A 13,435-nucleotide genomic window follows, 5' to 3' on the forward strand; every position below is an offset into this window, starting at 1 on the left:
GTATTTAATATAATGTTGATCAGCACATTAATCAAAGGCTTTCTGAAGCTCACCAAGACTGGGGAATCAGCTTTGTAATTAAGTAAGTGGGTTATTACAGGTAAAGTTAAATATCAGATAAGACTAGTGAGGATGGAGAAAACCAGAAGTGGGCAAAATTGGACAAAATGTGAGATGTTATCTTGCATAATATGAAAATTAAAATTGTTTAACTTCAAAACATGAAGATTGTTTTAGAAACTTCTATCAGCCTTCTAGCTCAGAATATGAAGAATAACTTGTCATCATTATTTTGGAAATTATTGCTATTTTCTAATGCACTGAAAAACAAAAAAACAGCTAACTAGCTACTTTCTTGTTTTTAAGATAGGGAAAATCCTATCTTTAATCATAGATTTATTTCTTTAAGGCAAATAAATCTGATAACATCAGATAAAATCTCATCAGAATTATAGAAATTCTGATAGGTTTAAAACAAAAAACTAGAATTAAAATGTGAAAGAAGAAGGGTAAGGGCTCCCTTGGTATAGCTTGATGCAGTTTTGGCACAGGAATCAATATGTGTACTTTTTAACTTTACATTAACATTTTTAAATTAGTTTTTGAGAGAGAGAGAGAGAGAGAAAGAACATGATTGGAGAGAGGGCAGAGAGAGGCAGACATAGAATCTGAAGCAGGCTTTAGGCTCTGAGCTGTCAGCACAGTGACCAATGTGTGCAAACTCACAAACCACAAGATCGTGACTTCAGCTGAAGTCAGACACTTAACTGATTTCACCTGCTGAAGTTCCAGGCACCCTGGAATAAGTATTTTGATTCATGCAATAGTTTAGTAGAAATGCTTTGAAGGAGAAATCTTGGAGAATAGCTTTTTTTGTTTTTGGGGTTTTTTTGTTTTTTATTTTCATTCCTGAGTTGATTTGCTATTATTTATTATCATATGTCAATTGATATTTTATTTTACTCTCACTGGTTATAAATAAAGTATTTAAATACATTAATATAAAAGACACATAAAAACAAACTAGGTTATAATCATAGCACCCAGCAACAAAAATGGACAAAGGCAGCATATAAACAGTGCTGTGAGAATCTGCACAGTTCAGGCATGGTTTGGATGTGACTGTTCCAAGTGTCAGATTTCAAGACTGTCAGAGATTTTAACAGAAATCAAAAATTCTGTTTGAAAAGGATAATTTTTTTTCTTTTTTGCTCTTTTTTTAATTTTTGTCTCTCCTTCCTAAGTTTGGTATGAAGAAATAATAGGATCTTCACATTTCTGAATTTATGCTAGTTATAATGGAGGGAAGTTATAAGTTTGGTTCAAATTGAGGTAATCTCTTATTTCGATGTAGAAAGTTACCTGTATATTTTGTTTCATAGTTGACTATAGTATGTGACTCTGTGCTAATATAATTGTTCTATAAAAATGGAAAATATGTTCAAATTCTATTCTGTCTTATTTATATAACTATGTGCTATTCACATTTTAAAACTTTCTGAGAGATAAAACTGTCTTACAGTTGTGCACATAGATCGCTGAAAATGTACTTAAAGTAGGCCACTAGAGTTGTACATGTTTATTATGAAGATCTACAAGGATAGATAGCATTATGTGAAAGTTTAAAACATACCATATACCCCTAAACATCGTTTCTGGAGTTGCTTTCCTCACCGGCCTCGGCTCCCGAATAAGATGAAAACCCTCACAGGTACCCAGGGGCTCTAGGGTAGAAGAGGAGAGTTGCCTTAATCCAACTGGCTCTCTGGGAGGCAGCCCCCCAAACTGTCCAAGAACCTGGGAGTTGAACCGTTCCTCCAGGTGTTTCACAGCAGACCAAGGACCGGGTCAGGTAGCCTGTGGTCCGGGTTCCTGGGACAGTGCTGAGGTGTTGCAGCCCTCTCCTGTCCTGGAAGGGGGCTGGCTCTGACCCATTTCTGTGTGCCCTCAGGGGCTTCCCACCCCAGCTTTCTACCCAATGACCCTGTTCTACCTGTGTCCTGTCCCCTAAGGGCCACAGGGTTGTGGTGGGAGTCAGGGACAGACACTTTGACTTTGCTTGACAGAAGCCTTTCGTCACCACAAGAACCTACTTACCACAAACCTGAGCCCCTGCTCTAGAAATACCTACCTTTAAAGAAAGTTTATGGTACCTTTAGAAAATTCGCTAATTAAATGTCCACATTTTCCAGTTAAAGAGACTGAGAACCTAAGAAAGTTAAAGCACTTCCCACTGGTCACACAGTGAATTAGCAAATATGGAATCAAAATATTTCGTGAAAAACTATCTTTTCTGGCTACAATAAATTGTTAGCAATAAAGCTAACTTTTTGGAGAAAAGAACACAAATCTGGTACCTATGAGGGGAAGTTAACAACACCCTGCTGTTGCATCTGATGTTTCTCTTATTTGACTGTTTTTTTCTAAGGTGAGAGGACTTTCAAGTGCCATCACTGTGATGCTACCTTTAAAAGGAAGGATACTTTAAATGTTCATGTCCAAGTGGTCCATGAAAGACACAAGAAATACAGGTGTGAGCTGTGTAACAAGGCATTTGTTACACCTTCAGTGCTTAGAAGTCACAAGAAAGTAAGTGGAAGCCTTCCTTGACTTTGAATGGATTACATATTTAAGCGATATGGTTGTGTATCCTCATTATCATGTGACACTCAATTGAATATTAATTAATAAACATATTTACTGAAAATGGCAAATAAGGGATGCATGATTTATACGAGCTCTTCAGAAACTATTTGTTCTCTTTACTTTTTCAGAAGAGTTATATAGTTCGTATGAAAGTGAACCTAGATTTAGGGAGGGGTTCTGCACAGCCCTGCGCTATGGTGATAGACAGGTTATAAAGGACACTCGATGAGTGGGAGCTTGTCAATTTCTGTACATTTTTGGCTTAATATAGATTTTTTAAAATGTGTAATGCCATAATTTTGTTTTTCAAAGCTAATTCAGATATTTATTGACAAATTATTAGGCTTAGCTCTTCTAGGACTGGAATGGTCCTTTTTCATCTTGCATCTCTAGGACCTAGGGGAGTTCCTGGTACAGAAGAGGGACTTGATAAGAATTTACTTTTCTTAAATAAAATGATGTTCTTATAGTGTTCTGGAGATTATCTTTTTTATATTATGCTAATTACCTTAAGCAAATCAAAGTTTTATTTGTTTTATAAGTATATTTCAAGTATATTTCAAGTATATTTTTTAAAATAGAAAAATTCATAGAGTAACAAACACACTAAAAGTTTTTGATGTTGACTTTAGAAATTACTCTGAAGTATAATAGGTTCTGCTACTCCTGCTTCAGTGTGGCTTTTATTTTGGTGCCTATCCTCAGTATAGCTGTTTCAAAAGGACTGACTTGAGAAACTTTCTTTTCCTGTTTCCTTAATGTTCAGTAACAATGATACTGTCTTTTTTTTGTAAATTTCTGAATAAGATAATCTTTAACTATCTTTGCTTGAATTACTTTTTTGCATGAATTTAATAAATTCGTATTTAATCAATGTGGGGAAAAATAGTTTTTCAAGACATATATAGTTGTGATGACAGATTGTCATAGAGTACATTTTGCAGAGCATTGTTCATTTTTGTCTCATACATTCATCCAGTATTGTTCACATTATGATCTGTTTCCATGCTTTCTTATCTATATTTAAGATATTTTAGTATTGTACCTTAAATGTCTTTTCATACCAGGTAACTAGGGGCACCTGGGTGGCTCAGTTGGTTAAGTGTCTGACTCGGGCTCAGGTCATGATCTTGCAGTCGCAGAGTTGGAGCCCCGTGTCAGGGTCTGTGCTGACAGCTTAGAATTTTTGTTTTCCTCTCTCTCTGCCCCTCTACTACTCATGCTCTGTCTCTCTCTCTCAAAAATAAATATTAAAAACCATTTTAAGCCATTTAACCAATTTCTGTACCTAATAATAATAAATATTTTTAATTAAACCAAAGGAGCATTTTAAGTCTTTTCAGTAATAGTGACTTAATGTTGTTTAGTTTGAAACTTAGACCGCTGACAAGTAACTTAGGTCATGTAAATGAACAATGAAGTATTTATGTAGCAACAAAAGAAATTGTGTGGATTTTATAAGACAATATAAATAAATTGGTAGTTGCCTACTTGGAATAATCTAAAGTTGTAATAATGGATATATACAATATCTAAACAACCTTACACAATCAAGAAAGAATTGTTGTATTTTGCGCCTTCTGTCAGGGAATGAGAAGAATATAGGTCTGCTATATGTTAAAATGTTATACCACTTCCTTTAAAATGAGCCATAATGTGAACCAAGGGAGGAACAGCTCTTACACTGAAGAATGTATAACTGTTTTGTGTAAGAAGTTGTACTGGAAATGGAAAGTTAAGTGCCTGTCAAATGCAGAATCAAGGAGATGTCTGTGGTAGCCGGTATCATTGGCTAGTGTGGCAGTTGGTTATACTGTATTCCTCAGATTTGATTATAATATAACTAATTTTCAATGGAAAAATATTTAAAAGGAGACTGATGTTGACTAAGGTATTGAGTTTATAATTCTTTAAAAAACTACAGATATAACAGTTGACATCCAAATACAGATTATAATTCAATATGAAAATTTTCAAGTTAAATGTCAATAAGGCTATTAAACTAATTATATTAAAGTTAGCAATTAATTTACTATGGAAGATGAGAATGTTTTGCAACATTGGTGGCTTTTTGAGATGATCAGGTGAGGAGGTAACCGCCCAGCCCCTTTTTCCATCCCAGCTAGTGTGTCCATTCTGGGAACACATCATTTAAACAAATATTTTTAAATTTTCATTTATTTTTGAGAGAGAGAGAACACAAGTTGGGGAGGGACAGAGAGAGAAGGAGACACAGAATCTGAAGCAGGCTCCTGGCTCTGAGGAATCAGCACAGAGCCCGCCATTGGGCTTGAACATGTGAACTGGGAGATCATGACCTGAGCCAAAGTCAGACACTTAACCGACTGCGCCACTCAGACACCCCCATTTAAAATTTAAAAAAAATAATAAAATAAAATAATATTTGTTTATTTTTGAAAGAGAGAGAGAGAGAAAGAACACCAGCAGGGGAAGGGCAGAGAAAGATGGAAGCACAGAATCAGAAGCAGGCTCTAGGCTCTGAGCTGACAGCACAGAGCCCAACATGGGGCTTGAACTCGTGAACCATGAAATCATGACCTGAGCCAAAGTTGGAAACTTAACCAACTGAACTACCTAGGTGCCCCAATGATGCTCCCATTTTTAAAAAACCTTTCCTATTCTTTTTATATTAACCAATGGCAATTCAAATAATAATGATACTTGCCAGTAATCTGCACAAAAACTAATGCAAACACAGGCCCTGGAAACTATTTTTGATGGTAACCCAGGTGATCCCCTGTATGCTTTTATTGATTTGTAGGTTATCATTGAAATTAAAAAAAATAGTTTCACTGAGAATGTGCAGATATCTGAAGTGATTTCCTCCTTCTCCCTTCTTTTTTCCTTCTTCTAAGTTTGAAAAATATGGGACCTGAAAAGTAGCTCTGACCTCTCAATTATTGGAACAGCCTTTCTGATGTTGGTAGAATAGCTGGTCTCCTGATGAGATTGTGAGACGAGTTTTAAAAGCTCCATCTGCCTCCTCTTTTTGGAGAGGTCACTCTTTTCTTTGAACTCTCTAACATTCTGTCAGAATTCACTTTTGATGATACATATTCGCCTTTCTTTGTATGATTGTTTTATGCCAAGATTAAAGGTATGTCGAGAGCAAAGATGTTCTTTCAAATTGCTCAATTAACACCCGCTGATTCGAAGATCAAATCAGATTAATATTTCTTTTTGCTTTGCAGTAAAATCAATCCAGTCAGGCAAGCATAATGCAAGTAACAGATTACTTTATTGAGATTGATTTTGTCCTCAAGAGTTAAATACACACAAAGAATGTGAAAAATGCTTCTAAGGAAGTATTTCTTGGCAGCAGTCAAGGGCAGCTGTAACCCCATTTTGATTATGTGGTTTTGCCAGCATATACTGGTTTTGTATGACTCAATCATTTTTACTTGGGGGCTCCATAAAGGCTTAAAAAGTAAACCGTAGAATTATTTTCAAATTAGCACTGATGCATGATTCTAAGGTTTTTATGGTTTTTTTTAAGCAGTGGGAATACCCATGATAAATTGTTTAAAATCTCATTGTGATATTAAATCATTTTAATGAAACATAATCCTGGAAAAAAAGGATTTACCATTGTCAGAGGCATTTCATCATTTTTACTAATTCTTTATGTTTATCCTCAACCTTTTTTATTCCTTTCAATTTAGACACATACTGGAGAAAAGGAGAAAATCTGCCCATATTGTGGCCAGAAATTTGCCAGCAGTGGTACACTGAGAGTTCATATTCGTAGCCACACAGGTATGTAGATTATAATTGATAATAAAAAACAACTTAAAGAAATATAGTTCTTTAAAGACAAGAATATTGTAATGTTAGAAAATACCTCTCAGATTAAGAAATAATCTTAGCAGTTTTCTCTGCCTTAAAATTTTATGGAATCCAGTTCCTTACTCTAGGAAAACTTTAAATAAGTTTACTTTCCCAACTAAGTTAAATATCTGAAATGGAAATACTTTGGCTACTGTTTAGTTGTGATGTAATTGTGATTTACTTTGTATTCTATTCTAATGGATGGGATAGGGAATAGCATTTTTACTTTTTATAGAAGGCTCAGGGCCTCCTCTTAAAATTCCTTCCTACAACTGACTTCAGATGTGGCCATTTTCAGTTTAAAAAGTCCTTGGAATATTGTTTGAATGTGGTAGGATTTTACTGAATACAAGGTGAGGCAACCATAATATCCATTATGCCATGGGTTGCTTCCTTTCTTGTGACTTTTTATGCAACATCTCCCATGAAAGAGGGTTGTGCCCTAGTGAAAGCTGTATACATGACTAAATATTCTTTTTTTATATTTTTAAATGAAGTATAGCTGATATATAATACTAGTTTCAGGTATACAACATAGTGATTTGATAATTATATACACCTCAAAAAGCTATCTATGACAAGTATAGGAGAAGTCTAGTTAGCATCTGTCACCATACAAAGTTATTACAATATTATCGACTATAGTCCCTATGCTGTACTTTTCATCCCCAGGACTTATTTTACAACTGAAAGTGTGTACCCCTTAATCTTCACCTATGGCACCCACCCTCCTCCCACTGCCTTCTCTGGCAATCACTAGTTTGCTCTCTATATTTGTAAGTCTGTTTCTCTTTTTGTTGTTATTGTTAGTATTTGTTTGTTCATTTTTGTTTTTCAGATTCCACATATAAGTGAAATCATATGGTATTTGTCTTTCTCTGACTTATTTCACTTAGCATAATACCCTCTAGATCCATCCACATTGTTGTGAATGGCAAGATGTCATTCTTTTTTACGGCTAAGTAATATTGGATCATGTAAATATACTATATTTTCTTTATCCATTTATCTATCAATAGATACTTATACTGACTTCATGTCTTGGCTCTTGTAAATCTCCAAGAAATGTAGAGGTGCATACATCTTTTTGAGTTAGTGTTTTCATTTTCTTTGGGTAAATACCCAGAAGTAGAATTACTGGATCATATGGAACTTCTATTTTTAGTTTTTTGAAGAACCTCCATACTGTTTTCCGGAGCGGCTTCCTCAATTTACATTTTCACCAGCGGTGCCAGAGCCCCCCTTTCTCCACATTCTCACCACTATTAGTTATTTCTAGTCTTTTTGTTACTAGCCATTCTTATTGATGTGAGATGTTATCTCTTTGTGGTTTTGATTTTCATTTCCCTGATGATTAATGATGTTCAGCATCTATACATGTGTCTGTTGGCCATCTGTATATCTTCCTTGGAAAAGTGTCTGTTTAGGTCATCTGCACATTTTTTTCACTGGATTATTTGGTCTTCAGGTCTTGAGTTGTATGAGTTCTTTGTATTTTGGATGTCAATCCCTTACTGGATATATCATTTGCAAGTCTTTAAACAATTAAATATTCTTGGAAGAACCTTGTCTGGATTTTATCTATCAAGTGGAAAAGTACTTGAAGAGACTTGAAAACATACTCTTAATTTTGATAGCCCAACTATTGTACATGAATCTTAATGGTTTTCAGTAGCTAGACTGTATGTGGTAAATTATTTAGCTAGATTATGTTGCTGAACTTCCTATGCAAGACAAACCAGAAGCAGAGAACAACAAAAAGAAAAGAAGAGAGAAGCAAAAGAGAGCAGCAGAGAGTCATGCTGAAGGCAGGTGGACTTAAAATTGTGCCAAAGATTTAGCACCATGTCCTGAATGTACAGAAAAAGCAAGTGATTAATATAATTTCTTATTATTTTCTCCTTCTCTTAGGTTTTCTTTCCTACAGGATATCATAATGAGAATTTTATGTTCAACATCTTTTCCTTTCTTTTCTTTCAAGTTTTTCAAGATCCTAAATCACTGAATGTGCTGAAGCTTTAATAATTTATGAACAATCTTGATTGACTATTGATAAGGAGCTAATTTGCTATCATGTTTTCTGGAATAAATAATCATGGGATTTTCTTAATGTATTACCTTTGGAAAAAAGCATATTCAATGGTAAAAAATGTGTTTAGGTCCCTATGTTTCTTATTAACCTAGCCTTTCTTTTTAATAAGTGTTTAACAGAGAACTTGATTGGAAAAATTATTTTTGGTAGTGTTTTGAATTCTGAATTACATGTCTTTCACTAATTTCTTTCTTGAAATTAAACTATAATGATCTCCAATATAACTTTTCAAATTTAATATACCTTATCATATCAGAAATTGTCCTTGGCTTTTTAAATTATGATTATCTTCCTTTTTAGGCATAAACCCAAAGTATGCTTGGTTTCTAAGTCCAAAAAGATATTATAAGGCAGTAAATTTTGTTTAAAAAAAAAGATATTATCTTGTTCTTTATTTTTTTCATAATATTTTATTGTCAAATTGTTTTCCATACTATCTTGTTCTTTAAAGAGCTGTTGGTAAGAGCAAAATAAATAGAAATAGAGCCTGCATATCCAACATTGAAGAGATTGGTTAAATAAATTATGATATATCTATAAATTGGAATATTCCTTAAGCAAAAAAGTGGTGTTACATATTATATTATTACTTAACATGAAAATAATAAGAAATATAAGTTACAAAACCAAAATGATATATTTTTGTAAGTATAAAACATTTCTATATAAAGGTCCTAGAGTTAAATACTAAATTATTAGCTGTGGTTATTTCTTTGTATTGCAAATATGGATAGTTTGAATTTTCTTTATGATTCTGTTTTCTAATTTTATATGCTATGTTTCTCATATAGTAAATATTTAAAGTATATTAACAGTATGATTATGCAGGTAACTACTATTATTAGATTTATGCTAAATTATTTAGGTGTGATATGTTTATGCATATTATTCTCAAAAGGACTAGCAAAAAGAAGTGTAAAAACTGTATGTTTAAAAAAGGAAAAAATGGGGGTGCCTGGGTGGCTCAGTCGGCTAAGCTTCTGACTTCGGCTCAGGTCATGATCTCACGTTCGTGTGTTCGAGCCCCGCATCAGGCTCTGTGCTGACAGCTCAGAGCCTGGAGCCTGCTTCCGATTCTGTGTCTCCTTCTCTCTCTCTGCCCCTCCCATGCTCATGCTCTGTCTCTCTCTATCTCAAAATAAATAAAAACATTTAAAAAAAATTTTTTTTAAAAAGGAAAAAATGAGAATGAAAAAACAAATATAGTGACTTGAAACCTAAGTGAAGGTAGATAGTGCCTATTGTACTATTTTTCCATTTTCCTCATGTTTGAAATTTTTCATAATTAATCATGGGAGTGTTTTATTCCAATGAGAACAACTGAGTGGATGCTCAGTGCCGCTCAGTACCATTTCCTGAACGTCCAGCTTCATAGCTTATGTCTTGTTCACATCTCCCTCGAAGCCTAGTTCCTTTAACAGGAAGATTTCTAGTCTTTAAATATAAACAAACTCTTTGTTGTTTTGTTTTGTTTTGTTTTGTTTCTTACAGTCATGCTGCTCAGAGAAAACTCAGATTCTTCTGAAAAAGCAGAGTTTCATTATTTCATGTCAGTCATCTTGAAAAAGTAATTTCATGAAATTTGCTATTAACGTACAGGGCTTTTAGAAGGTTTTGTTTTGTTTTGTTTTAATACAGTGGAAGGTGGAAAGTAGATGTTTTCTTTACCAAAGAGGGTTTAAAGAGATGTGAGGCTTACCCAGCCATTATTCTTACAGTGATTTCCCCTTGCTTTGGGCAGAGGGACTGCCCCTTATTTCATAGAACTCATCAACTACCAGTTCTTGTCCCAGCTGACAGCCCAGGCTCCCTTTTTGGGCTTTGTTTGCTTCCCAGTTAAATGTAACTTTCTCTGTGATATGTTACCTGACGATCCCCTACCCTCCAAGTCAGGTTGGCATGCTCTATCTTATACTGCTCTCGACACTGCACACTTCCAAGTACTCCTACTTCTTCAGCCATTGTAGATTCTGTGTTCCCTTAGACCTGTGCTCATATCTGATAAGTTACTTGTTTACTATTCAGAGAACTGCCTGGCTTAGAGAAAGAAATTAGTAAATGCTTCTTGAATAAATAAAGGAATCTGCAAATAGATTGCAGTTCCAGTGGGATAGTGGAAAGAATGCTGACTTTATATAGAAAAATCCTGGATTTGAATCTAAATTTAACTGACTATAAAATCACTTTTTCATAAAATAACATAAAAATTTTGGAATTCATTTAAGGAAGTGCTAGAGTCAAAGACTTAAATCGCTAAATTCCCTAATCTGTTAGCCAGTCCCACCTCAATATAAAGTTGGGCCCTTTGCTCTCCTTTCTATTTTTACCTCATGGCTTCATCATGCAATTGGTTGGAGACAATTGTATAAAAAATAATAGTTAACAACATAGTTTAAGATTTAGCTCACTAATATATAAAAAATTATAGAAATAAAGAACAATATTTGGCCAGCCAACCAGCACTAAAAACTTACTATGACACCTTTTAACTTGGAATTGCCTAGTTTTTAAAATTCTTGTTAGAAAAGGTAGAAGGAATTTGTCCTAACAAATGCCCTATCCATTTTATTTGACAAGGTCCACTCTACATGAACTGGAATCATGACAAACAATTGTGTGATATATTATAGTCTCTTGCTTTTGTAGCCTCTCATCTAGTAGAGACTTGGGGTTCCCATTTTTATTATATACTTTTTTTTAAATGTTTATTTGTGTGTGAGAGAGAGAGAGAGAGAGAGCAAAGTGTGAGTGGAGGAGAGGCAGAGAGAGAGGGAGAGAGAGAACCTCAACTGGGTTCTGATCTGTCAGCACAAAGCCTGACATGGGACCCGAACCCACAAACTCATGACCTAAGATGAAGTCAGACACTTACTGACTGAGCCACCCGGTGTCCCCATTATTTACTATATATAAATGTCTTTTTCTAATTATGATATTATCCTTACTTTTTATATTTATTCCATGACTAGATTCTGAGCTAAAGGGCAGGACCAGATCAGGATCAGGTTTTTAATCAAGTTTATTGAAGGAGAGAAGCTCTTTCAAATATTATCTGAGTTAATCTTTGCATTGCTAGTGTCCTAGATTTCTAAGATCGTTCTTATTTTCTAGATGAGGCAGAGATTTAAAGAAGCAAATGACCTATCCAGTCAAGGTAGTAAGATCCAAATCTTTTGACTTTAAGTTCTATTTTATTTTTGTGTTATCTCTTCTTTTGTTTGCTATAAAACTACACAGCTGCTGCCCAGTTGTTAGAATTATCACAATAATTACACAAATTCTATAAGTTCTCCAGTAAAAAAGATGAGGAATGAAATTCTAGAAGTCACATATTATTTTAGTAGTATGAAACATTTATCTTTTGTAATAATTTTTTAAATGTTTTTTGATAGAGCACGTGCTTGCGGGGGAGGGGCAGAGACAGAGGGAGGCAGTATCATGCAGGCCAGTCTCTGCCTCTGTGCTATCAGTGCAGAGCCCTGCGCTGGGCACCAGCTCACCAACTGTGAGATCTTGACCTGAGCCAAAATTAAGAGTCGGATGCTTAACTGACTGAGCCACCCAGGCATGCCTGGGAGTCTTATCTCTTAGAGTCAAGTGGAGGGGCGCCTGGGTGGCTCAGTCGGTTAAGCCTCCGACTTCAGCTCAGGTCAAATCTCACGTTCGTGGGTTCGAGCCCCATGTCAGGCTCTGTGCTGACAGCTAGCTCAGAGCCTGGAGCCTGCTTCCAGTTCTGTGTCTCCTTCTCTCTCTGCCCCTCCCCCTCTCATGCTCTGTCTCTCTCTGTATCAAAAATAAGTTAAAAAAAACATTTAAAAAAAAAGTCAAGTGGAAGGTGTGTGTGTGTGTGTGTGTGTGTGTGTGTGTGTGTGCATGCATGCATGTGCATTTAGCACTCATATACATGTGTTCATTTTCTCCTGAGTCACCTTTATGGTAGGCAATAACGTAGAAAATGATGATTAAATTTATTTTCCAGATTTTTTTTGCCTTTATTATTTTAGAGCAGTTTTAGGTTCACAATGAAATGAAGGGAAGGTATAGAGATTTACCCATCTATCCCTTCCCCCCACATGTATACCTTCCCCAGTTATCAACATCCACAACTAGAGTGGTATGTGTGTTCCAACTGATGAACCTATATTGACACATTATAATCACCCAAAGTCTGTAGCTCACATTAGGATCCTCTTGGTGTTGTGCATTCTTTGGGATTAGTCACCTGTATGAGGATATGAATTCATCAATATGATATACAGAGTGCTTTCACTGCCTTAAAATCCTCTGTGCCTCTTTATCCCCTAACCCTCAATGCCTGGCAGCCACTGATCTTTTTTACTGTCTCCATAGTTTTGTTTTCTGGAAAAACACTTGACATGTACATAGTTTGACATTTTTCAGAATGTCATGTATTTGAACAAATTACTTTTTTTATCTCTAGGAAATGATTATTGATAGTTGAACGTTTTAGTGAAATGGATGCCCATTATGCTGCAACGTGGTAAGATTTTTATAGAGCTTATAGTCTTTATTGTTTTCCTGTTATATTGAAGGAGTCAATTTCATTTTTTTTGGTAGTATTGAAACTGCCCATCAATATTTTGGGAAGCCAATTCTCTTTTTTATAACATCAAATAACATTAAATTTTATGAAGAAAACACAGGACTCCTGTTTATGTTTCTTCCTTTCAGTTTCCCAGTTGGTATCTTTCATCATTTCCTATTTAGTGTAATGACAGTATTGCTTTGTGTAGTATTAAAGGCAGTTTCCTTCATATTAATTTTCTTAGAACAGGTCTTATTTTATTGGACCATGACTCAGGGGGTCATTCTGTAAGACTATGATAA

The 13,435-nt window shown here is 35.0% G+C and overlaps 1 protein-coding gene across 1 annotated transcript in view; it reads left to right on the forward strand.

The window, feature by feature from the left end:
- Nucleotides 1-13,435, forward strand: part of PRDM5 (PR/SET domain 5) — a 200,591-nt gene that overhangs the window by 127,805 nt on the left and 59,351 nt on the right. The window contains exons 11-12 of the mRNA XM_029916908.1: nt 2,429-2,589; nt 6,330-6,423. Of these exons, the coding sequence (XP_029772768.1) occupies nt 2,429-2,589; nt 6,330-6,423 (255 nt within the window). The remainder of the gene's footprint in view (nt 1-2,428; nt 2,590-6,329; nt 6,424-13,435) is intronic.

Source organism: Suricata suricatta, chromosome 1, assembly GCF_006229205.1.
Source record: "Suricata suricatta isolate VVHF042 chromosome 1, meerkat_22Aug2017_6uvM2_HiC, whole genome shotgun sequence".
NCBI lineage: Eukaryota > Metazoa > Chordata > Mammalia > Carnivora > Herpestidae > Suricata > Suricata suricatta.